The 27,322-nt window shown below is 39.4% G+C and overlaps 1 protein-coding gene across 3 annotated transcripts in view; it reads left to right on the forward strand.

Moving 5' to 3' along the window:
• The first annotated feature begins 11,036 nt into the window (after positions 1-11,036).
• Positions 11,037-27,322, forward strand: part of LOC104109871 (probable mannitol dehydrogenase) — a 38,266-nt gene continuing 21,980 nt past the window's right edge. The window contains exons 1-6 of one of the 3 annotated variants that reach the window (XM_070175002.1): positions 11,037-11,497; positions 19,634-19,778; positions 23,523-24,168; positions 24,246-24,374; positions 24,456-25,255; positions 25,341-26,889. In XM_070175002.1, coding sequence (XP_070031103.1) covers positions 24,138-24,168; positions 24,246-24,374; positions 24,456-25,255; positions 25,341-25,484 — 1,104 coding nt within the window. In that variant the 5' untranslated portion in view covers positions 11,037-11,497; positions 19,634-19,778; positions 23,523-24,137 and the 3' untranslated portion in view covers positions 25,485-26,889. Of the gene's footprint in view, positions 11,498-19,487; positions 19,779-23,522; positions 24,169-24,245; positions 24,375-24,455; positions 25,256-25,340; positions 26,890-27,322 lie in introns of those variants that run through there. The other 2 variants (XM_070175003.1, XM_070175004.1) reach the window with 2 other exon arrangements.

The raw sequence follows: 27,322 nt of genomic DNA on the forward strand, positions 1-27,322 counted from the left end.
TATTTCGTCGAGGTTAGGTTCGATACTTATGAGTACATGGGGTTCGTTGTACTCATACTACACTCTGCACTTCTTGTGCAGATTTTGGTACCGGTCTAGCTGATCGTGAGGATTAGTAGCTTGGACTTGCTTATTGGAGACTCAAGGTAGATCTGCTGGCGTCCGCAGACCTTGGAGTCCCCTTCTATCTCCCCTATTTTACTATTTCTTTTCATTCAGAACAGTTATATTTCTTTCAGACTCTGTTTGTAGAAAATCTTAGAAGCTCGTGAGTTGTGACTCAAGATCCTAATTGTATCAGATATTATGGGCTTTATGTTATTCCACATTTTAGTTTTAGCTTCTGTCTAGTTTAATTGATTATGTTATTGAAATTGACTAAAATTGGTTTAAATAATCCTCTAACACTGGCTTGCCTAGCACAAAATGTTAGGCGCCATCGCGGTCCCGAAGGTGAAAATTCCGGGTCGTGACACTAACAAAATTAAACTTTTCAATTTTCTTGTTAAAGTAAATATTCCACTATAAGTTTTATATCTTTTGAAGACTCAACTAAAGTCCATACTTTATTTTCCTTCATGGATTCCATTTCGAATTTCATGGCCTTTTGCCATTTCTCATAGTCAGAACCTTGTATCGCCTCTTCATAGGTCTTAGGGTCATCATCATTATGAGCAACCTCATTTGATACATCATCTTGTACCATTAGATTTAATCTAGTTGGTACGTGACGTTCTCGTGTAGACCTTATAAGAGCCTCTTGTACAACTTGCTCACCTTGTGTTGGATTTGGTTGTTGTTCAATTTGGTTTTGAACTGATTCATTAATCTGTTCTCGAACTACATTTAGTTTTTGAACTTAAACCATTGAAGATGGTAAATTCCTTGTCAACTTCAAAACATCTAATAAAGGTTCTTCAACTTGTGTCTCGTGATCTTGATTTTGTGTTGATTCAAAGAAGTTCTTGAACTTCATCAAGTTCTATTTGTCCAATATAATTTCTTTCTAAAAGAAACTCCCTTTCCAAAGAGGTTGCTCCTCTAGCCACACACACTTTATGATCAGAAGAGTGATAAAAAAATATCCCATTGTTTCTTTTGGATACCAATGAACCTACACTTATCAGATCTTGACTCAAGTTTATCGTACTGCAGTCTCTTAACATAAGCTGGACAACCCCAAACTTTAATATGTTTAATGTCAGACCTACGTCCTTTCAAATCTCATATGGAGTTTTAGAGACTGACTTAGTGGGAATTTTATTAAGTATGTATGTTGCTGCTTCTAAAGCATATCCCCATAAATTTATTGGAAGATCAGTGAACCTCACCATAGATCTCACCATATCTAATAAGGTCCGATTTCTCCTTTCAGACATACTATTGTGTTGTGGTAATCTTAGAGGTGTCTACTGTGAGAGAATCCCATTCTCTTTGAGATACCTAGTAAAATCATCACTAAGATATTCTCCACCTCTATAAGACCTTAGTACTTTGACACCTTTACCAGTCTGTTTTTCATCTTCACTACGGAACCTTTTGAACATTTCAAAAGATTCAGATTTGTGTATCAAGAATATTCACCTCTAGTTTGAATCTTCATGGACCCAAAAACATCTGTATGAATTAGTCCCAATAATTTAGAAGTTCTTTCTCCACTTCCAGTAAATGGAGATTTGGTCATTTTTCCTTTGAGACAAGATTCACGTAGTGATATAACAGACATATTGAGAAATCTAAAATATAGAAAAGAAAAGGCAACAATATAAGAACATATTTACATATATCATAAAGACATGGATTTTTATCTAAATGATATTTTCACTAATTATTTTAAACTATTTACCCTCATTATAGTTTAAGAAATCTTTATTTCTGTTAGTGGAGTAAAGGAATCCTTCAACAATATATATGAGCCCCTTGGAAATCAAATCGTTTCTCACATATATTTTAAAGGTAGGTACTCTTACCAATTATATCTCCATACAATTTCCTTAAGTAGCTCTATGCCAAATAATCCCCTGGTAGTTAGGTCGATCCTATTGGCATAGTTGAGTTCAACCATCATGATAACAAAGAACTTATTAAAGTTTATACTCCCCGGGTAGACCAGGCATCTAGTGTAAAATTGAATTATTCTTTCAATCCATGCATCTGACGCAATAAATAATTTTAACATATTCTCGAACTATAAGTCTCCTGGTAGTCAGGCCGCTCCTTATAAACAAGAAATAAATAAAATTATTTATTTTGATGGATAACTTTACCATAAAATATCTTATATTTTATTATTTAAGAACTCAAATTTTAGTAGGAAAGAATTGTTATTAAAAGTTATTTTAATAACATGATGATAAAATCTTTTATAGCACATGAATTTAGTTCAAGTTGTCTACATGCTTAGTCCTAAATTAATTTACATCACATGTAATAAATAATTCAAAATTATGTAACGAGCAAGCACGTGGCACAAAAATAAAATCCAACATTCTTCTAACATATTTATCTTATATATCACATATACCAAATAAAAATATTTCATGCCAGAACAGTATTATTAATTAATATCTCATGAACTAATAACAATTAAAAATAACAATAGAATTCAATAACCTATTATAGATACCCGTCATATTTAATACAAAATTTCAAATTCAAGTTATGAACTATCTCAAGAGTTTAACTTATATGGATACATATTTTATTCATAATAAAATAATATCAATTCATATGCATTCAAATAATTTGACTATTACACAAGACACAAGTATTATGGTTTGAACTATTCAAATATAATCTTAAACATTTCGTAAATAAATTTTAGACACGAGAAACCACGGCTCTGATACCACTGAGGGATTGCATATACATGTTCGTAACACGCAGCAGAAGACAATAACAATCTTAGGTAGATCTTTTGAGTTTAAAATTTATTTACATGTCAAAAATTGGATCTAAGACGTACCTGACGAAGAGAGTCTCGTTTCAAAATTCTTCGATAGTGCGAAGACTCTATACGTATCCATGTAATGACCCGGTCGGTCGATGCTATTTGGGTGATTGGGGATCGGCTGACCAAGTCCGCGCACTTCATTCCAGTTGGGACTACTTATTCTTTGGAGCAGTTAGCTGATATTTACATCCGAGAGATTATTCGCCTCCACGGCGTGCCAGTGTCTATCATTTGAGATCGGGGCACGCATTTTATATCGCAGTTTTGAAGAGCCGTGCAGCGAGAGTTGGGTACCCAGGTTGAGTTGAGCACAACATTTCACCCTCAAACGGACGGACAGTTCGAGTGCACTATTCAAATATTGGAGGATATGCTACGCGCTTGTGTCATTGATTTTGGGGGTTCTTGGGATCAGTTTCTTCCACTCGCGGAGTTTGCCTACAACAACAGCTACCAGTCGAGCATTCAGATGGCTCCATATGAGGCTTTGTATGGGAGATGGTGTAGATCTCCGGTGGGTTGGTTTGAGCCTGGTGAGGCTAGGCTGTTGGGTACAGACTTGGTTCATGATACTTTGGACAAGGTTAAATTGATTCAGGAGTGACTTCGCATGGCGCAGTCCAGACAGAAGAGTTATGCCGACAGGAAGGTCCGTGATGTTTCTTACATAGTTGGGGAGAAGGTACTGCTCAAGGTTTCACCCATGAAGGGTGTTATGAGATTAGGGAAGAAGGGCAAGTTGAGACCTCGGTATATTGGGCCATTTGAGGTACTTTAGAGGATTGGGGAGGTGGCTTACAAGCTTGCCTTGCCACCTAGTTTGTCGAGTGTGCATCCAGTATTTTATGTTTCTATGCTCCGGAAGTATGTCGGCAATCCGTCTCATGTTTTGGATTTCAGCACAGTTCAGTTGGATGGCGATCTGACTTATGATGTGGAGTCGGTTGCTATTTTGGATCGGCAGGTTCGAAAGTTGAGGTCAAAGGACATAGCTTCAGTGAAGGTGCAGTGGAGAGGTCAGCCAGTTGAGGAGGCTACTTGGGAGACCGAGCGGGAGATGTGGAGCATATATCCATGCCTATTTGAGACTCCAGGTACGTTTCTTGACCCGTTCGAGGACGAAAGTTTTTTTAAGAGGGGAAGGATGTAACGACCCGGCCGGTCGTTTTGAGAGTTTTATCCCTATTCCCCCATTTACTGCTCATTTTGTACTTTATAGTGATTATGTGACTTGTCGGGGTAGTCGGTTCGGATCCGGTGAGATTTCAGAATGAAATGAGACACTTAGTCTCAAGGTTGTAAGCTTAAGTTTAAATGATTGTCCGGATGTTGATATTTGAGTAAACGACTTCGGAACAGAGTTTTGATGGTTCCATTAGCTCCGTTAGGTGATTTTGGACTTAGGAGCGTGTCCATATTTTGATTTGGAGGTCCGTAGTGGAATTAGGCTTGAAATGGCGAAAGTTAGAATTTTTGAAAAGTTTGACTGGGAGTGGACTTTTTGATATCGGGGTCGGATTCCAATACCGGAAGTTGGAGTAAGTCTGTGGTGTCATTTGTGACTTGTGTGCAAAATTTGGGGTTAATCGGACGTGATTTGATAGGTTTCGACATCGTTTGTAGAAATTGAAAGTTCATAGTTCATTAGGCTTGAATCTATGTGCGATTCATGTTTTTGATGTTGTTCGAGGTAATTTTAGGGCTCGACTAAGTTCGTATCGTGTTTTAGGTCTTATTGGTATGTTTGGTTGAGGTCCCGAGGGCCTCGTATTGGTTTCGAATGGTTAACGAATCGAAAATGGGACTTAGTCCATTGCTGAAGCTGGAGCTCTTCTGGTGTGATCACACCTGCGAGGGGTTGGCCGCAGGTGCGATGCCGCAGATGGGGCTGGATTTACGCAGAAGCGGAGCTGAGCTGGCCTAGGCAGGGCGCAGGTGCGAGGGGTTAACCGCTTCTACGAGCCCGCAGGTACGAGCGAGGCTCCGCAGATGCAGAGTTGAGGGAGAGGCTTGTTTCCGCAGAAGCGGATGGAAGGTCGCAGAAGCAGCTCCGCAGGTGCGGAACCTGGAGTGCAAATGCGGGCCTAGGGGATTTAAGTGATTTCCACAAAAGTAGAGGATTTACTGCAGAAGCAGTTCCGCAGGTGCGGATAATTGGTCGCAGGTGCGAAAAGCCTGGGCAGATTATTAAAACAAGTGTTCGCGATTTTGACTTCATTTCAAACATTTCAAGCACGGTTTAGGCGATTCTTGAGAGGGTTTTCAAGGAGTTTCTTGAGGTAAGTCCCTTGTGCTCATTTTGATCAATAATCTTGCTTCCCCATTGATTTTTTCCCTAGTTGGTGTGTATTTAAGGTGTAAATTGGGGGTTTGAGGCTAGGAATTTGGAAGGTTTGATTTGGGAATTTGGGTGACGATTTGGTGTCGGATATTGATAAATTTGGTATGATTAGACTCGTGGTTGAGTGGGCTTTCGGGTTAGTGACTTTTATCGAATTTTGAGATGTGGGCCCGAGGGCCGGCTTTTGAGCCGATTTTATTTTTGATTAATAGCCTAACATTTTCTTATGGAGTCGATTCTTTTAGCCTGTATTAATTATATTGCATTGTTTATGGCTAGATTCGAGGCATTCGGAGGCCGTTTCTTGGGGCAAGGGTGTGTTGGAGTAGAGATTTGCTCGGATTGAGGTAAGTAACAATTCTAAATTTGGTTCTGAGGGTGCGAAACCCCATATTACGTGTCATGTATTTGGTTTTGAGGTGACGCACATGTTAGGTGACAGGCGTGTGGGCGTGCATCGTAGGAATTGTGACTTGGTCAAATTCCGTGAAACCGTGTAGTTGAATAATCTATCTTTATCTGTACATTCTCCATGTAATAGAGAAATTGAACCACAAATCATGTTAGAAATCACATTTAGACTATGTGTTGGCACTTTAGGGACCCACAGAGGTCGTGTACATATTGAATTATCTGCTAAATTATTATTTTGTACTCCGTCACAGTTTTACTTATTTATTTTATCTCAGTCTCTATTGTTCTTTGTTGACACATTATATCATTTCTGTTGGGGCTGACTTTCATGATTACTGAGATCCCGAGAGACTGGAGAGATTGATGACTGAGTGAGGCCGAGGGCCTGGTTGTGAGATATTGATACTATAGCATGTGAGTTGTCCGTGCGGATCCAGATATTATACTATAGCACGTGAATTGTCCGTGCAGCGTGTGAGTTGTCCGTGTGGATCCAGATATTATACTATAGCAAGTGAGTTGTCCGTACAACACATGAGTTGTCCATACGGATTATAGCGCTTGGGCTGAAGGAGCCCCTCCGGAGTCTGCACACACCTCTAGTGAGCGCAGGTACCTACTAAGTGCGAGTGCCGAGTGCTGAGGGAATGGGAGGGCTGAGTGAATGTGGCCCTGAGAGGATGCATTTGATTTCATTATTATTGCATTTAACTGTCATGTATCACTGTCTTGAAATTTCTGAAAGATATAACACTTTGTTTCACTTAAACTTGTCATGGAGTAACTGTTTGATCTAATTTATTGAACTTGAGAGCATGCCTACTTTTCTATGTTGAAATTACTGTAATTGAACTATAACTGTGAAGCCCGTCACTACTTTCAGTTCTTTATTCAGTCTTGTTACTTACTGAGTTGGTTGTACTCACCCCTGCATCTTGTGTGCATACTCAGGTGCATCCGGTCACGGCGGTTGCTGAGTTGTGGAGTTCGGATTCTCGGAGACTATCGAGGTAGCTGCTTGACATTTTGTAGACCTTGTTTCTCCTTCCCTGTCTTCCCACTTATTGTATTTAGTTTCAGATTATCATAGGCAGTATTTTCCGGACTTGTGATGTATAGATACTCATGTACTCAGTAAAACCCCGATGTTTAGAATTTTCGCGTTGTGTTTTGGATTTTCTATCATGTTTATGAGGAGTTTTATTATTTAAACTGCTTTACATCCATTTTCTGTTAAAAGTGTCGGAGTCATTTCGTAAATGTTGGCTTGCCTAGTACCACGATAGGGGCCATCACGACATGTTAGGATTTTGGGTCGTGACAATCCACACCGATATCGATCCTAGCTATCAACTCTTTGATAAAAAATACACGCGAACAAATTGAATAAAAATATTTTATTGAAACTTTTCTCAAAAATCTCAACTCAAAGATAGAAAAACAAGAAACACTTTTCTTGTAATTATATTTTTTCCCTTGGCTTTGTATTATACTTTCACTTTCATAAAGTGAGTTTTCTTCTCAAGACTTAATCCGGCAAATTTTCTTCATCACCCTTTATATAGTATCACCTATAAACTCTTTTCCTATTTGGTTGGGGTAATAATTTACTTAGGGTAAAAGTTTATTCCAAAAATAAACTTCAATCGAATTTTATGGAAAATTGGAAATCACGTCTTAATGAAAACGTGACTGCCGAACTATTCCTCAACTCAAAGTTGGATTCTCGTCGATCCAACTTAATGTTGGATTCAATTTATACGTCCTTTATGGACTTTACCTTTCCAATTCCAAATTGGTAAATTAACTAATATATATATATATATATATATATATATTATATTTCAACCAAGAAATATAATTAAATTTTCTATTCCAAATAAAAAATTTCAATTTGTTAACAATATTAACTATATCCTCTGTGTTAGCAACGAATATAATAATATTTCATTTGGACTAATAACTAAATTTATTTGACTAATCAAATTCTTTAATTTAATTATCAAATAATAAAGTAATTAATCCTTTAGCAAAGATCAGAACACTCGTTAGTGTGCGACCCCATAGGTTCAATACTAAACCGGTAGTAAATTTATCATATCAACATACTAATCAAGGGTGGCGTCTAGCAACACTCCTTAACGATCGGATAGCATGAAGTATACAATTTACTCTCAAGAACCCGTAGAAGAATAATGTAGTAATTCCTTCCACCCTTATAGCTCTGGGTCATCTTAGGATATGGTTCAACTGTCAAATCCTAATAGGCGACCAACTATGTGTTCATGTCAAATATAATCGACCATTGAATGACCTAAGAAACTCTTTTCTTCTTTCATTCAATTGCCCTGGCCAAGGTCTTAATTTGGTCGTTTATAATTCATGACAACATGGAGCTTAAACTCATTACCAAGAATCGACAGATTCCATCTTGATCAATTACTAATTCTACAAGTATTCAATCGTATCCAATATCCTTTCAACTATCGCCCTAGGGCCATAGGTGTCTAGTATCAAAGCACAATAAATAACTTGTCAATTACTATGACGATCTCAGGTCAAAGGAAACTTTTATATCACATTCTTCAAGAGAATATCCTATTGACAGTTTATGGTCATTCTAACCATTAGGAATTATCCAATGAGTCGGTTCAATAATCATATCTCTATATGTATCATCTATTTATGTGATTTAGTTAATGAGATCAACTAATCATTATCTCATAAAGACGACCACATAAATATTGATCTAACCGGATTACTAATATCCAAATTAATAATCCTACTATCAAGAACAAATTTAGATTAAATTATAAGAGACTTTGCTCTCATTATCATGATCTCTATCACGATGACAAATCTCAATATTTAATCAAGTACCTTATTAAATTAATCAAATAATTAATAATAACTATGATAAAAGAATATCAAATACCATATATTTTATATCAAATAACGTTCACAAAAATATGTTCAAATCATCAAATATGAGATTGGATCTAGGGTATATCTACTATATCCCTAACAATTTTCTAATCCCACAATTGCGGCATATCATCAACGGACGTGTTGTAAGAAATAAAACGTCCAGCAATTAAAATCATGTGGCTTTTCATATTTAATTTTGTTGAATGTCTTCCCCTTTAATCAGATTTAGGCCTAGCAAATCTTTTTTCGCAGCGAGAAAGAAGAGGAAAGGACGTGGCTTTTGCTTTTAAAGAAGTGACTTATCGATTCTTAAAATAGTAAATATATAGGAAAAATAGGATAAAAGTAAAAAAATCAATAAAAAAAATAATTGAGTTTTTTGGCCAAGTAAATATACCACATCACCTTGCCAAGTCCCTGCTTTATATATATACTAGTAAATTTATCCGCGCTTCACGCGGTTGTTTCGGGAAGAACACAAATGACTTTAAGAAAATAATTTTCTTTTTGTGAGTTCTATTGAAAAAATGAAGAATCGTGAGAAAAACTAATTGCATTCTTATATAAATTAATTAGGCATTACTAATATCGTATCAATGATAATTTAGCCGGGTAGAACAATGAAAGAAAAAGCACAAATATATTTGCTTCTAAAGCCTTTTTGAATGAGAATTTATGAAATAAAACTATTGCATGTAACATAATATCATCATACAGTACTTCTAAATTACTATCAAATTCGGAAGTCCTAAATTCACATTTATTCCCTGAGTATAAAAAAAATAAAAAAACTACTGATTTGAAAGAAAATAAAGAAAAATGGCCAGTTACAAAAAAAAAATATATATATATATATCAAAAGTTTAATGGGAGGCAAGAAAAAGTGGAGTTACTATTAATATTACATCTCGTTTAATAGTCAATTTAATTTGAATATTTTACTCATCAATTTGCTCAAAAAGAATTCGTGTTGTACTTTCTAATTTTCTTTATTTTAATCGAAATCTAATTTTTATACACGTGATATAAAATGTGATTTTGTTACCCCAAATTTTCAAAGTTTTTTTACGAAAATAAAATTAATCAAAGTAAAAAAGAATAAAAGAACAAACAATGCCAATTTCTGTGTTAAGACAGAATTGAACAAAAAAATTCATGTTGTAGTTTTTTATTTCACTCTTGTACTGTTCTTTATTTTTATTTTTTCTCCTCCCCACCCCATAGTTGTTATTACCTAAAAAGTTAAAATTTTACCACAATATCGTGATACAAATTAAAACCTTTTCTGCCTTCTAGCTAGTACTAATAGAAGTGCATGATAAAAACATTTTAAATTCTTCACATCTCATTCACCACAATATTATTGCATAAACCCGATAAGGTTTTATTATAAACTACGCATTACTCAACTTTTTTTATAGAGACAAGCTTCGCTAACTAATTGAAAAATCAAGCAAGAAAAGAGATGGGAAATAGAAAGAAAAAGTAGGAAAATAAGAAACTATTTAATATTCCTTTCTATTTCTTGTGAAATTAGACTTGTACGCGAAGCCTTTTTTTTTTATTTTCTCACAAGAAAATTTAGCTCAACCAATACTCCCCTCAAAATGTCAACTTTGAAAAAGCTCTGACAATATCTTCCAAAACAAAATAATCAAAATCTAACAAAATTAACCTTTAAAGACAACCAAACCTAAAAGTATTAAATAGTGAAATTACAATAGATATAACACCATAGGCTAACATGCTAAGCACAATACATATTTCAATTTTCAATAATTCAAGGAGAAAAAGGCCTCAAAGACAAAGCACAATACTTCCAACTAACGTCAATGAGAATAGGAAAACGAAAACGTAGAAAGTAGGAAAAAATGGGGGGAGAAGGCAAAAAGCTAGTGGCAGCAATAAAAAATAATCTTTGAGCTGCGTCTTCACAGCTTTCGGCTTCTCCGTTAGAGTTTTATTATCGGAAAGTTTCTCCGACACTGAAGTTTTTCAGACTTTTGCCTACCTTAAGGGCTTTGAATTTTATAGAGAAGGAAAAAAACACTATAAGAAAATGGAAACATAGAAGGAAGAGAGAGGGATTTGAGGAAAAGAAATAAATAAAGTAATAATGAGGAAAAAGAAAATGGAAGAAAAGTAAGCAAGAAAGAGGGATTCGAGGAAAAGGAATAAATGTAGTAATACGAGGATGAAGAAAACGGAAGAAAAAGAGATTAAATGGGATTTGATGAATAGAAATAAATGGAGTAATAATGAGGATAAGGATATGTTTTGGCAATTTTTTGATAGAAAATAAGAAAACTATTTAAAATTATGAGAAAGAAGATAAATTGTTATACTTTAAAGAGTCATGACACATCATTTTTTTCCATTCCCAACTTTATAGATTTTTTTTTTATTGGCAATCATTTTCTTACCAAAGTTGGAGATTACTTTCCTAAAATCTTTCACGCAACTAAGGTCAGAACACTAATTATATTTTTTTAAATCTTAGACCCTTAAAATTTGAATCGAACACTGTAATTCATGCAAATAGATACAGTACTTAGAGAAAATATAGAAAAATTGTGGTGGAGAGTACTTGAGCGGGATTCACAGAATCTTATTCCATTTCTCAAAATTAACTTTGGAAGGAAGTGTTAAGTGGGCCTCAGGAATAGCAGCGTGTTATAAGTTCCCACTGGAGCATTAATCCATATACTTTTTCCAGCCTGTTCCAGTTTTGGCACTGAGTAATTCAACACGCTCTGAGAAGAAATGGCTAAAGCACCAGAGAACGAACACCCTCAAAAAGCTTTTGGGTGGGCTGCTAGGGACCCCTCCGGAATTCTGTCGCCGTTCGATTTCTCTCGGAGGTACCGCTACTTTTTGTTTGATGTTTTATTTAACGTCCGGTAAATTGTTGGGTGTATTAATATTAATGTCTCTGTAATGGAAGGACTTAAAAATGCTTAACTGAAACTTTTCATGCATATCCATTCCTTGATGATTGCCATTAATTTTGCTCTTCACATACATATACGACGTATACGACGTGTGTGTATATATATATATATATATATATATATATATATATATATATATATATATATATATATATATATATATATATAAAACAATTGAATTTGTAAGTGGTTTTAATGATACGCGGATTAACTTTATACAAAGTGATAAATTAAGTTGAAATTGAAATAAACAATGATAAAGTTTCAAACCACACGAGTTGGACAATTTCAATCTCGAAAGGTTAGCCACCCTCGAGCCAGATGCGCTTTGATCGGTATCGCGATACAAAAGAACAAGAGTTTAAAGAGAAAAATAATAATGTATTGCTTTGGAATGCGGGTTATAATATGCTAAATGAATTATCAAACCTCCTTTATATAGTAGAGGAGTCCTACTTTAGGTACAATTCTATAAAAGGTAAAAAAATCTCTTGTTTTGTCGATTGTCAGTTCCTCATTGATACGTGCCGAGATTCCCGCCGTAATATCCGACCGGTCACGGATATTTCGGTCTTCTATTATGCTAACAATGTTTCTTCGAGCTTGTTCGGGACTAGGATCGATTCTGGGATCACGACCTCGATATTCTTGAAAGCGGGCGTTCCAACCCCGAGTTCTAGCCCGGTGAGACTTAGGGTCGATCTTCAGTCCATTATTGCCATGTTCCGAACTTGACCTACCATGTCGAAGGCGAACTCGATTTTGACCGTATACAGATAGTCCCCTGTTTTTCGGAGAGTAGATGACGAAAAACGACATGAGCTTCCGGTTCTTACTTCGATACCCCGCGACAGAAACGATAAAACAAACGAAACGCCCCGTCAGTCAAGTCTTAATGGCATTAAATGCATGTCAGCCACCGGTCGGCCATTACTAGATGTGAATTGCCACTGAAATACTATAAATACCTCTTCCTTTGTTCATTCCAACTTTACATTCAAACCTTCTACCCTCGTACCTTCAAAATTTCAATACTTTCTAGCAGTTATACTTTGGTTATTTGAGATCCTTTGCAAGAACCCTTGTTCATTTCTATCTCAAGCCATCAAGTGTACTCCTTTAACTTCCTCGTTTTCCTCATTTTCCTCATTTTCCCTCCATTTTCAAAGAAATGGCGAAGACTTCAAAAACCGTTCCCCAAAAAGAAACTCCTTCTACCTCGCGGCCGGCTACCGAGGAGACCGCTTCGCGTATTGCTGTCGAGGAACCAGTACCGGAACCCACATTAAAAATGTTCGTCCCTAGAGGGTGCTCGGCAACCGCCAATTTCAAGGTTGTAAAACCTTCCCCCGTACAAGGCCGGTGTGAGGAGGTCTCGAGATACACATGCTCGATCACTGAAGAAGTCCTCCCTATGGTCAAAAAGGATTGCAACTGGGTTGACAAGCACATGGTGGTTCCCGGACCCAATGAAGACATCACCATCCATATCGAGGGATACTTAAGTGTTTACACTTATCCCTTTACACTGGGCCCATTGGATCCGGTCATCATCAACTTCTGCAAAAGATACGAGGTATGCCTCGGTCAAATTCACCCCTCATTCTGGAGGATCGTGATCCTTCTTCGGTTCTTTGTGAGCAAGATCCAGATCGATGGATGCTCATTCACCATCGACCACCTCATGCACCTATACAGTTGTAACACCCCGAAAAATTTTGAAGAACTTAAGTGTAAAGCCCGGTAAACTTTGCAAAGAAAATAATGTTTCGTGGTGCCGGACTAGGCATATGTGTTTGAGGATTGTACTTTTTGGGTTGAACAATGCACAGGAAAGTAAAAGAAAATTTTTGGCGGAATAGTGTATTTCTGCGGTCCATTATGCGACCGCAGAATCACTATGCGGACTGCATAATGGCCGCAAAGTGAGACAGTTAATCGGGTCAGTTGAAAGCAATTATGCGGTCGACTATACGACCTCATAAATGTTATGCGGTGAATTATGCGATCGCATAACAGTTATGCGGACCGCATAGTGACCGCATACATAGACAACCTTTTTGATCATTTTATCAGCAATTATGCGACCGATATGCGGTCCGCATATCCATTATGCGGTCGCATATACGACCGCAGAACTGTTCCGCAGCTCCATTTTTGAGTTTTTAAAACCCGACCCTATTTCGTTAAATACACTCTTTGGGCCATTTTTGAGCCATAATATGATATTTTAGAGTGAGAGAGAGTGCCCTAGAGTGAGAAAGTGTTCTTCAATAATTTTCTTCAATTCTTGCTCAAGTTTTGGAAGATTTAGAAGGGAAGCTCACTAGGTCTTCATCCTAGAGGTAAGATTCTACACCCTAAACCCTAATTTTGAAATCTTCTGAAAATGGGTAACTAGCAAGGTAACTTTTGGGTATGAGAGTTGTTTATTTTACATACATGTGTTATCAAAGGGTGTAGGAAGATTGTTGAGCGAAAAATAGTAAAACTTGGATTGTGGGATGATGGAATCCTTCGTAAAAAGGACATTGAAACTTTATGCACATCTAGTGTTTGATAAATTGCTCAAGTGAGCTAGAACCATGATCATCTTCCAAATTTTGATTCAATTTGTTATATTTCTATAATAGATTGAAGTTGCTAAGAATTGCGGAACGTTTTAGAGTTTAAGGAAGCTCAAGTGAGGTATGTTGGCTAAACTCTTCTCTTAGAATTGAATCCCACGATATTCATGTAAATTATGTAAGTCTCGAGTAATTCATTATGAAACTGGCTATTCCGAGTAAGATTGAGTTGAAAGATATATGTTCAACAAGCATCCGAAATGCTTTGCTCATGTTATGTTACCAATTGAGTATGTGTTAAAATATGGGCTGTGCATTAATAATGTTTCGACTTTAAGTCAAGTTCAAATGAAGGCTATTATGCCAAATTTTGTGAAATATCTCTATGTGCTTTAGACTCTAAATTGCTCACATGTGTACAACACACCTTGATTTGAATTGTATTTATTGTTGTTGTTGATGATGATAATTGAAATTGATAAGGTGAGAAATACTGAATATGGCCAACGTGCCAAGAATGATCTTATAATTATGGCCATTAGTGCCAATGAGATGAAAAGATGTGAAAGTAATACGAAATGCGATGATTGATATAAAAAGGTTGATGTCTCAAATAAGACAGCCTAGCTGGTCGGGTCATGATCGGACACCATGCCGCACACATGGTGGTGATTGTGCTGGAAATTTATAATTTGAAATTGTGATTGTGGTCGATGTCCCTAATGGATAGCCTAGCCGATCGGGTCGTGATCGGACTCCGTGTTAAAGACGGTGGTATTGATATTGAGAGAAATTGTGGTTGATGTGTCTAATGAGATGGCCTAGCCGATCGGGTCGTGATCGGACTCTGAGCTAAGAGTACGGTGGTACTGATTTTGTGAATAATAGTATTGTGGACAATGGTATATCGATACTAAAAATCTCCCAATGTGAGATATAAGAATTAATTTGAACACTGTCTTGATCCTAAATTAAGGTTTGATGTTAATTAAGGCTTTTATTGATATTATAATAATCTTGTTTGTATTATTTGTCATTCTATTGAGGGACTATTTAGTTATACATACTAGTTCTATTCGACGGTACTAACGTCCCTTTTGCCGGAGGCACTGCATCTTTAAATGGATGCAGGTGATTCCACAGCAGGAGATATTGATCAGTGATAGCAGTACACCTTCCTCCAGCTGACTCGGTGAGCCCCACTTCATTCCGGGGTCATGTATCTTTTGTACTTTATATATTCAGTTTGAGGTATAGCCGGGACCTTGTTGCCGGCATTATCATTGTACTCCTCTTTATCTATAGAGGCTCCGTAGACATAGTGTGGAATGTGTATTGGTGCTGGGAAAGACAAACTACGTTATGTTGTGGTTGTATTACTTGTTCTAGTTAAGACGACTAAAAACGATGGAACTATTGGTAATGAATTTGTATTGTGAACATGAACACCTTTTTGTCTAATTAATGAAAATATGTATTATCTTCATTCGTGGATGAGTTTGGGTAGAAGAAAATCTAACAGGCTTGCTCGGTCGGGTTTACTCGGTTGAGCGCCGGTCGCGCTCCTCGGTTTTGGGGCGTGACAAACTTGGTATCAGAGCTTAAGATTTTAAAGTGTCCTAGGATGTCTCGGAGCCGTGTCTAGTAGAGTCCTTATTATCGATGTGTTGTCGACCACATCTATAATTAGGATGCTACATGGACATTTAGGAATAATACCCTTCTTTTATGTTCTTGATCGTGCGATAAAGATGGTTATAAGATTGTTCCTTCTTTTAACTCCTGAGTTGCTCTAATATTCAGTACATAGCGCCTAAGAAGAAGGCAAGAACTGGCCAAAGAGCTAATGTCACCCCAGTAGTGACAGTTAATCCTGTAATTGATGATGCGGGTGAACATCCGAGGAGTGAGAATATTCCTCCAGCTACTACACTGCCTGACTCTACTACAACTGATCAGACCGCACCTGTCCCTACACCTACTGAGGGTGCAACGGTCCCTCCAACTGATATACCAGTTCCACCTCCAGTTCCAGCTTCCGATTCTGGTATTTCTAATGTTGATCTTAGGGGGGCCATACAATTGTTGGCTCAAATAGTGGCTTCCCAGACCGAGAGGTCAAATATTGCACCCACTTCTTCCAGTCAGCCAGGGGATGGAACTAGTTCCAGAGTGAACAGGTTTCTCCAGTTGGATCCTCCAGTGTTTACGGGTACTAACCCAGAGGAAGATCCCCAAGATTTCATTGATGAAATGCACAAGACTCTCAGAGTTATGCGTGCTACTGAAACAAAGGCAGTGGAATTGGCCTCCTACCGCCTGAAAGAGGTGGCATATTCTTGGTTTGAACTATGGGAGGAGTCCCGTGAAGAAGGGAGCCCTCCGGCGAGGTGGGGTGAGTTTGCCGATGCCTTCATTGATTATTTCTTGCCTGCCGAGACTAAGGCAGCCCGTGCTGCTGAGTTTGAGAACCTGAGGCAAGGTAGCCTGAGTGTATGGGATTACCATATGAGATTCGAGTACCTGTCTAAATATGTTATTTACATGTTGCCCACTATGGAGGCTAGAGTTCGCCGATTTTTACAGGGCCTTAGTCCCTTGGTAATTAATGAGGGTGCTACAGCTGCCTTGAATTTTGATATAAACTATGGAAAGATGGTGGCATTCGCTCAAGCCACTGAGACCCGCAAATTAAGGAACAGAATGGAGCGAGAGGGTAGTAATAAGGCCCGGTCTGCGGGCAACTTTGGTGGTTCTTCTAGTGGTGGCAAGTCAGCCTTTAGAGGAGGGTCGTCAGGGCCATCACAGTCCTTTGCTCAGTCTTTAGCTAGTGTACCGCCATCAGGGCCCAGTCAGCAGCAGTAGTGGAGTCGTTTCAGGCCCAATCAGGGCAACATGGGCTCATATCAGCAGGGTCGTCAGGGTGGTAGATTCCAGCAGCAGAGGAGGCCCCCATGCCCTCGTTGTGGAAAGATGCACCTAGGAATATGCTACATGGACTTACCCATATGCTACGGATGCTGATTGAGGGGTCACATTCAGAGGGATTGTTATTCGTCCCGTCAGGGTGCGGGCAGGGGCCCAACACAGCCAGCTAGTTCTGCAGCTACTACATCCGCAGCACCTCCTCCAGCTCGAGGCACTCCAACACCCGCAGGGCGTGGTGCAGCTAGGGGTAGAGCACAAAGTTCGGGAGGATCTGGCCATTTCTATGCTATGAGGGGTCGCCAGAATTCAGAGGCTTCTCCAGATGTTGTTACAGGTATATTGACTATCCAATCTCATAATGTATATGCTCTTATTGATCCCAGTTCTACTTTGTCATATGTCACACCTTATGTTGCTATGGAATTTGGGATAGAACCAGAACAGCTTTATGAGCCGTTCTCTGTATCTACTCTGGTTGGTGAGTCTATTTTGGCCACGCGAGTTTATAGGGATTGTGTTGTCATATTGCGTGGTCGGGACACCACGGCCGATCTTATTAAATTGAGAATGGTCGATTTTGATGTGATAATGGGGATGGATTGGCTTTATTCTTGTTTTGCCAAGCTTGATTGCCGAACCAGAACTGTTAGGTTTGAATTTCCAAATGAGCCAGTTATTGAATGGAAGGGTGATGATGTAGTGCCGAAGGGTAGGTTTATTTCTTACCCAAAGGCCACGAAAATGATCAACAGGGGATGTAATTACCATTTGGTCCGGGTTACGGATACCGATGCTGAGGCACTTACACTTGAGTCTGTGCCTGTTGTAAATGAATTTCCGGGAGTCTTTCCAGATGAACTCCCTGGGATCCCACCAGACAGGAAGATTAATTTTGGGATTGATGTAATGCCAGACACGCATCATATATCTATTCCACCCTACAGAATGGCACCAGAAGAACTGAAGGAGCTAAAGGAACAATTGAGAGATTTGTTAGAAAAGGGTTTTATCCGACCAAGTGTGTCGCCTTGGGGCGCACCGATCCTTTTTGTAAGAAAGAGAGATGGATCACTGAGAATGTGTATTAACTATCGGCAGCTTAATAAGGTAACAATAAAAAATAAGTACCCACTGCCAAGGATAGATGACTTGTTTGATCAATTGCAAGGTGCCAGGTACTTCTCCAAAATTGATTTACGATCCAGGTATCACCAATTTAAGATCAGGGAGCGGGATATTCCGAAAATAGTTTTTAGAACCCGGTATGGGCATTTTGAGTTTCTAGTAATATTTTTTGGGCTAACAAACGCCCCAGCAGCCTTCATGGATCTTATGAATCGAGTTTTTAAACCATTTCTCGACTCTTTTGTGATAGTGTTTATTAACGATATTCTTGTATATTCACGAAGTCGAGAAGACCATGCCGATCATCTCAGGATAGTTCTGCAAACCCTGCATCAACACCAGTTATATGCAAAGTTTTCAAAGTGTGAATTTTGGCTTGAATCGGTCGTATTCTTGGGTCATGTAGTTTCTAGTGAAGGAATTAAGGTTGATCCTCAGAAAATTTCAGCTGTGAAGAATTGGCCGAGGCCTACAACTCCAAGAGAAATTCGCAGTTTCTTAGGCTTGGTTGGATATTACAGAAAGTTTGTGGAGGGGTTTTCTACTCTTGCCTCTCCATTGACTAAATTGACGCAGAAGGCAATTAAGTTCCAATGGTCAAATGCTTGTGAAAAGTGTTTCCAGGAATTGAAAGCAAGATTGACTACGGCACCGGTGTTGACTCTACCAGAGGGTATAGATGGATTTGTGGTATATTGTGATGCTTCAAGAATCGGGCTTGGGTGTGTATTAATGCAACATGGGAAAGTGATAGCTTATGCTTCTAGGCAACTCAAGAATCATGAAAAGAACTATCCAACACATGATTTAGAACTTGCAGCAGTGGTGTTTGCATTGATAATTTGGCGTCATTATTTATATGGGGGGAGAATGCAACACCCCGAAAATTTTTGAAGAACTTAAGTGTAAAACCCGGTAAATTTTGCAAAGAAAATAATGTTTCATGTTGCCGGACTAGGCTTATGTGTTTGAGGAACGTAGAACTTGGCAATTTTTTGATAGAAAATAAGAAAAATATTTAAAATTATGTGAAAGAAGATAAATTGTTATACCGGTTAAAGAGTCATGACACTATCATTTTTTTCCATTCCCAACTTTATAGATTTTCTTTTTAATGGCAATCATTTTCTTACCAAAGTTGGAGATTACTTTCCTAAAATCTTTCACGCAACTAAGGTCAGAACACTAATTATATTTTTTTAAATCTTAGACCCTTAAAATTTGAATCGAACACTGTAATTCATGCAAATAGATACAGTACTTAGAGAAAATATAGAAAAATTGTGGTGGAGAGTACTTGAGCGGGATTCACAGAATCTTATTCCATTTCTCAAAATTAACTTTGGAAGGAAGTGTTAAGTGGGCCTCAGGAATAGCAGCGTGTTATAAGTTCCCACTGGAGCATTAATCCATATACTTTTTCCAGCCTGTTCCAGTTTTGGCACTGAGTAATTCAACACGCTCTGAGAAGAAATGGCTAAAGCACCAGAGAACGAACACCCTCAAAAAGCTTTTGGGTGGGCTGCTAGGGACCCCTCCGGAATTCTGTCGCCGTTCGATTTCTCTCGGAGGTACCGCTACTTTTTGTTTGATGTTTTATTTAACGTCCGGTAAATTGTTGGGTGTATTAATATTAATGTCTCTGTAATGGAAGGACTTAAAAATGCTTAACTGAAACTTTTCATGCATATCCATTCCTTGATGATTGCCATTAATTTTTGCTCTTCACATACATATAGGACGTGTATATATATATATATATATATATATATATATATATATATATATAAATTGAATTTGTAAGTGGTTTTAAGGATACGCGTATTAACTTTATACAAAGTGATAAATTAAGTTGAAATTGAAATAAACAATTATAAAGTTTCAAACCACACGAGTTGGACAATTTCAATCTCGAAAGGTTAGCCACCCTCGAGCCAGATGCACTTTGATCGGTATCGCGATACAGAAGAACAAGAGCTTAAAGAGAAAAATAATAATGTATTGCTTTGGAATACGGGTTATAATATGCTAAATGAATTATCAAACCCCATTTATATAGTAGAGGAGTCCTACTTTAGGTACAATTCTATAAAAGGTAAAAAATCTCTTGTTTTGTCGATTGTCAGTTCCTCATTGATACGTGCCGAGATTCCCGCCGTAATATCCGACCGATCACGGATATTTCGGTCTTTTATTATGCTAACAATGTTTCTTCGAGCACGTTCGGGACTAGGATCGATTCTGGGATCACGACCTCGATATTCTTGAAAGCGGGCGTTCCAACCACGGGTTCTAGCCCGGTGAGACTTGGGGTCAATCTTCAGTCCGTAATTGCCATGTTATGAACTTGACCTACCATGTCGAAGGCGAGCTCGATTTCGACCGTATACAGATAGTCCCCTGTTTTTCGGAGAGTAGATGACGAAAAACGACATGAGCTTCCGGTTCTTACTTCGATACCCCGCGACAGAAACGATAAAACAAACGAAACATCTCGTCAGTCAAGTCTTAATGGCATTAAATGCATGTCAGCCACCGGTCGACTATTACTAGATGTGAATTGCCACTGAAATACTATAAATACCTCTTCCTTTGTTCATTCCAACTTTACATTCAAACCTTCTACCCTCGTACCTTCAAAATTTCAATACTTTCTAGCAGTTATACTTTGGTTGTTTGAGATCCTTTGCAAGAACCCTTGTTCATTTCTATCTCAAGCCATCAAGTGTACTCCTTTAACTTCCTCGTTTTCCTCATTTTCCCTCCATTTTCAAAGAAATGATGAAGACTTCAAAAATCGTTCCCCAAAAAGAAACTCCTTCTACCTCGCGGCCGGCTACCGAGGAGACCGCTTCGCGTATTGCTGTCGAGGAACCAGTACCGAAACCCACATTGAAAATGTTCGTCCCTAGAGGGTGCTCGGTAACCGCCAATTTCAAGATTGTAAAACCTTCCCCCGTACAAGGCCGGTGTGAGGAGGTCTCGAGATACACATGCTCGATCACTGAAGAAGTCCTCCCTATGGTAAAAAAGGATTGCAACTGGGTTGACAAGCACATGGTGGTTCCCGGACCCAATGAAGACATCACCATCCATATCGAGGGATACTGAAGTGTTTACACTTATCCATTTACACTGGGCTCATTGGATCCGGTCATCATTAACTTCTGCAAAAGATACGAGGTATGCCTCGGTCAAATTCACCCCTCATTCTAGAGGATCGCGATCCTTCTTCTGTTCTTTGTGAGCAAGATCCAGATCGATGGATGCTCATTCACCGTCGACCACCTCATGCACCTATACAGTTGTAACACCCCGAAAAATTTTGAAGAACTTAAGTGTAAAGCCCGATAGACTTTGCAAAGAAAATAATATTTCATGGTGCCGGACTAGGCTTATGTGTTTGAGGATTGTACTTTTTGGGCCGGCTCGGACTTTTTGGGTTGAACAATGCACAGGAAAGTAAAAGAAATTTTTTGACGGAATAGTGTATTTCTACGGTCCATTATGCGATCGCAGAATCACTCTGCGGACCGCACAATGGCCACAGAGTGAGACAGTTAATTAGGTTAGTTGGAAGCAATTATGGGTCGACTATGCGACCGCATAAATATTATGCGGTGAATTATGCGATCGCATAACAGTTATGCAGACCGCATAGTAACCGCATGCACAGACAGCCTTTTTGATCATTTTATCAGCAATTATACGACCGATATGCGGTCCGTATATCCATTATGCGGTCAGCAGAACTGTTCCGGAACTCTATTTTGGGTTTTTAAAAATCGACCCTATTTCGTTAAATATACTCTTTGGGCCATTTTTGAGCCATAATATGATATTTTAGAGTGAGAGAGAGTGCCCTAGAGTGAGAAGGTGTTCTTCAATAATTTTCTTCAATTCTTGCTCAAGTTTTGGAAGATTTAGAAGGGAAGCTCACTAGGTCTTCATCCTAGAGGTAAGATTCTACACCCTAAATCCTAATTTCGAAATCTTCTGAAAATAGGTAACTAGCAAGGTAATTATTGGGTATGAGAGTTGTTTATTTTACATGCATGTGTTATCAAAGGGTGTCGGAAGATTGTTGAGCTAAAAATGATAAAGCTTGAGTTGTGGGATGATGGAATCCTTCGTAAAATGGACATTGAAACCTTATGCACATCTAGTGTTTGATAAAATGCTCAAGTGAACTAGAACCATGATCATCTTCCAAATTTTGATTCAATTTGTTATATTTCTACAATAGATTGAAGTTGCTATGAATTTCGGAATGTTTTAGAGTTTAAGGAAGCTCAAGTGAGGTATGTTGGCTAAACTCTTCTCTTAGAATTGAATCCCACGATATTCATGTAAATTATGTAAGTCCCGAGTGATTCATTATGAAACTGGCTATTCCGATTAAGATTGAGTTTAAAGATATATGTTCAACAAGCATCCCAAATGCTTTACTCATGTTATGTTACCAATTGAGGATGTGTTAAAATATGGGCTGTGCATTAATAATGTTCCGACTTTAAGTCAAGTTCAAATGAAGGCTATTATGCCAAATTTTGTGAAATATCTCTATGTGCTTTAGACTCTAAATTGCTCATATGTGTACTACATACCTTGATTTGAATTGTATTTGTTGTTGATGATGATGATGATAATTGAAATTGATAAGGTGAGCATGAAATACTGAATATGGCCAACGTGCCAAGAATGATCTTATAATTATGGCCATTAGTGCCAATGAGATGAAAAGATGTGAAAGTAATACGAAATGCGATGATTGATATAAAAAGGTTGATGTCTCAAATAAGACAGCCTAGCCGGTCAGGTCGTGATCGGACACCATGCCGCACACATGATGGTGATTGTGCTGGAAATTTATAATTTGAAATTGTGATTGTGATCGATGTCCCTAATGGATAGCCTAGCCGATCGGGTCGTGATCGGACTCCGTGTTAAAGACGGTGGTATTGATATTGAGAGAAATTGTGGTTGATGTCTCTAATGAGATGGCCTAGCCGATCGGGTCGTGATCGGACTCCGAGCTAAGAGTACGGTGGTACTGGTTTTGTGAATAATAGTATTGTGGACAATGGTATATCGATACTAAAAATCTCCCAATGTGAGATATGAGAATTAATTTAAACACTGTCTTGATCCTAAATTAAGGTTTGATGTTAATTAAGTCTTTCATTGATATTATAATAATCTTGTTTGTATTATTTGTGATTCTATTGAGGGACTGTTTAGTTATACATACTAGTGCTATTCGACGGTACTAATGTCCCTTTTGCCGGGGGCGCTGCATCTTTAAATGGATGAAGGTGGTTCCACAGCATGAGATATTGATCAGTGATAGCATTACACCTTTCTCCCAGCTGACTCGGTGAGCCCCACTTCATTCCGGGGTCATGTATCTTTTGTACTTTATATATTCGGTTTGAGGTATAGCCGGGACCTTGTTGGCGGCATTATCATTGTACTCCTCTTTATCTATAGAGGCTCCGTAGACATAGTGTGGGTTGTGTATTGGTGCTGGGAAAGACAAACTACGTTATGTTGTGGTTGTATTACTTGTTCTAGTTAAGACGACTAAAAATGATGGAACTATTGGTAATGAATTTGTATTGTGAACATGAACACCTTTTTGTCTAATTAATGAAAATATGTATTATCTTCATTCGTGGATGAGTTTGGGTAGAAGAAAATCTAACAGGCTTGCTCGGTCGGGTTCACTCGATTGAGCGCTGGTCGCGCTCCTCGATTTTGGGGCGTGACAACAGTCCCCGAATCTTTCGGGGGGGATGGGGGAGGGTCTGATCAAGCTCGCGCACCGGGCCAGTAAAGCCCCGTTCTCGAGTATTGATGAAGATCGGGATCGAGGCTGACTAGGTTGTTTCGTCCAAGTGAAGATCTTGGACTTGATCCTAGGCGAACGCATGCCGTTCCCCGAGAAGTGGAATATACCACGTAAGTAAAATTTCGTTTTCAAAATCTTATTTTACGATTTTTTCCTTCCTTCTTATCGGTGCTTTGTGGTGGTGCAGCTGTCGCTCAGGTTCCGAATGCAGTCCCTCGACTCAAGGAGTGGGTCGAGGGCATCGTGTTACAAAGTCCATATTCCGAGCGATCATGGCGCGAACTTTCAAAGGGTCGGTGGGAGGCCCATTCTCATGGTGAGATTCCTTTCCTAAGTAGGTAATATTTGGGTTCCTTTCGTGTCATTAAGTTCTCACTTGTTTCATTTCCTTTTGTAGGTTTATCCAAGGACGTGACACTGAGGCCTCCATCCGGTGGCGAGAAATTCTCCGCCGAGTCCCCTGCTTCGAGTTCTCCGTGCTCGGAGAAGAAGAAACTAAGGAGAAGGTTGGTGCGCAAATCCAAAGAAAGCATAAGAGCTCGAGCACCATCTTCGGATGCACTCTATCGGTTGAGGGACGAATCCGAAGAAGAAGGAGAAGCCTTCGATCTGATGGCTCGCGTGTCATTGCAACTCGAAGGGCAAAGGGCCTCCGAACCGAAGAGAGGCGAGGCCGGATTGCCTCAAGTTAGGGAGGCTGACAAGGAGACTGTGGCCGAAGCTTCCCGAGATATGGGCAATACCCCAAAGAAAGCACATGGTGTCATAGACATCACCGAGTCGCCCTCGTTCACCGAGTCCATGTATAATGGGGCTCTGACGGTGACGGAACGTCTCAATAAGGAGGCCCACGGAGCGGACGACCCCTTCCGCGGATTTTTTGTTGGCATGGATTCTACCGCCACGGAGGACGTCACCGGATTGGGTGACTTGGAGGTGCAGAAGAAAAATCCATCTTCAGGAACAAGCGGGCCTTCCGCAAGCCCGAAACTAATCAATCGGTTCCCAGCTCCGAGTGTGGATCCTGACCGGAAGCGATCGATCGTTATCTCTATTCCGGAGGATGTCCGGGTCCTCTCTACCCCCGTAGGGATGGCCAGTTACCTTCGGTGTCTAGTGACCGAGAAAGACCAAGCCAAGATGAACGAGCTGGACACGCCTTGCCTGTTCAACGACGCACAACAGGTGCTAAACCGGGTAACTTCAGATACCTCTTGATGACTTTTAATTTGTACTTAGACTAATTTATAGATAATCCTAACATTTTTCTTTGTGTCTGTAGGCCTCGGTGCTTCATCATGAGACTTTTCTCCGATATCGGGATGAGCTAAACCAGCTTGAGGCCGAGGTTCGAGGGCTCACTGAGAAGAGAAATACTTACAAACTTCTCAGCGAGCAGCGTGAAGGGGAGGCTAAGAGCCTCTGAGCTGAGCTGGAGGTGTCTCGGAAAGAGCATATCGACCTGGCCGAGAAGATAAAAAGCATTTGAGGTTAGTGATGATGAGCTAGACTCAGTGACTAATGGTCGGAATCCGTAGGTCCAACAGAAGATCAATCGGATCGACCAGCTCCGAGCTGAGATGGATGCAGTTAAGGCCGAGACCGAAGAATGGAGAGGCAGAATGGATCGCCTAGCCTCGGAAAAGGAGACGACTTGGGAACAACTGACTTCGGCTGAGGTCCAGCTTCGAGAAGCAAAGGAAAAGGCCGAGGTGCAGGCCAAAAAGTTTAAGGAGCTCCAGTCTTAGCTAAGTACAGCTGTCTCTGATCGAGAAAATCTTGCCAAGGATCTTGAAATGACCAAGTCAATGATCTTGGTGGTTAAAGCCGATGCCGACGAGATGGTGTCCCAATATAAGGCCGATGCCCAGGAGGTCCAGGATCGAACGAAGGATATCGTCGAGCAAGCAAAGCGGCAATCCCGAAGGGAGGCCCTCGAGGAGATTCATGCTCGGGGTTTTGACTTGTCGGCCGAAATCGAGAGTGCTAAGGGGCTCGAAGTCGAGGCCAAGAAGCTGGCTTATCCCGAGGATGAATAAGGCTCTGAGGGTTCGAGCGGATCCGAGGGTGGAGGAGACTCCGATGACCCTGGCGACGAGGCGGGCTCCGGTGAAGACCAGGCCATTTATGTGCCTTGTACATTTTTCTTTGTTTTTTGTATTTTTGTACTTTTGTACTTTTTTGTCAAGGCCGTTTGGCCCTTGTAAAGACTATATGTATATATAATACAAGGCTTTATTTTACCTTCGACAATTTTTGAGTTTTGTTATCCTTTGCTTTATTCTTTATGTTTGCAAAGATTGAAATGCCTTAGCATGAAACAGATAGGTCATGTTCGGAGGTTCGAATAGGCCTTGCCTTCGATATTATTTTGTTTAAGGCATCATGGGGGTTCGGTATGACCATAACCTTTCCCTAAAGTACTTATAATTTTTTAGATTATAGTTTGCAAGATTGTATCCTTTAGAACCGGTTAAGAAATATTTCAAGGCCTTATTTTTTATTACGGGTGTCGGACGTCTCTGAGCCATTTTAATATGGACATAGCCTTTTAGTTAGGGTGTTTCCTAGTGGGCTTGTCACGTCGAGTTATCCGGACTTGCCAAAGATAACAGTCCTCGAATGGGGATGGTCGTAGCCTTTAAGGTTCGGGCGCTGTATAATAGGTTTTGTGCCCTCGGGCTCTGATAGCCCGGGCCGTTAGAGTTTGTTTCTGGATGGCAGTCCCCGAGTGGGAGTGATCGTTTGAACCCGGATAAAGGCGACCCTTGGGCTCGATACCTTTAGGGGATCGAATGTAGGAAATTCAGAAAGAAAAGAAAAATTTTAAGGGACAAGATGTTTATCCTCAAGGTAGAGACTTCCTTTTATTTTTGTGCATAATATATACGATTACACATGCATACAAGCTTTATGTCAGGGCTCGAGCAGTCTATATGGGCACGGTTCATTCGACCATTTTTCCCTTACAGTAAATCCTATCGATCGAGCCGAGACCATTCAATTGCAAAGTTTCTTTCCTTACTAAAGTCGTTATCCGAAAGTAATGCCCCCTAGTGTTCGGGGCCGATCGTAGAGAGGCCTCGAATACTATTGTCATGATCTTCAATACTGGTTCATAACCAGCCTTTGATTCTAAGTTAGCACAATTTGTTGTTGCCTCGTAAAAAACCTTGCCGAAAAATCCATTTGGGACAAAACCGGTTCAAGGGAAAAATAGTGCAACGCGTGCTTTCAAGCCTAAAAATTGTATCGTTTTTTGAT

This window comes from Nicotiana tomentosiformis, chromosome 5, assembly GCF_000390325.3.
Source record: "Nicotiana tomentosiformis chromosome 5, ASM39032v3, whole genome shotgun sequence".
NCBI lineage: Eukaryota > Viridiplantae > Streptophyta > Magnoliopsida > Solanales > Solanaceae > Nicotiana > Nicotiana tomentosiformis.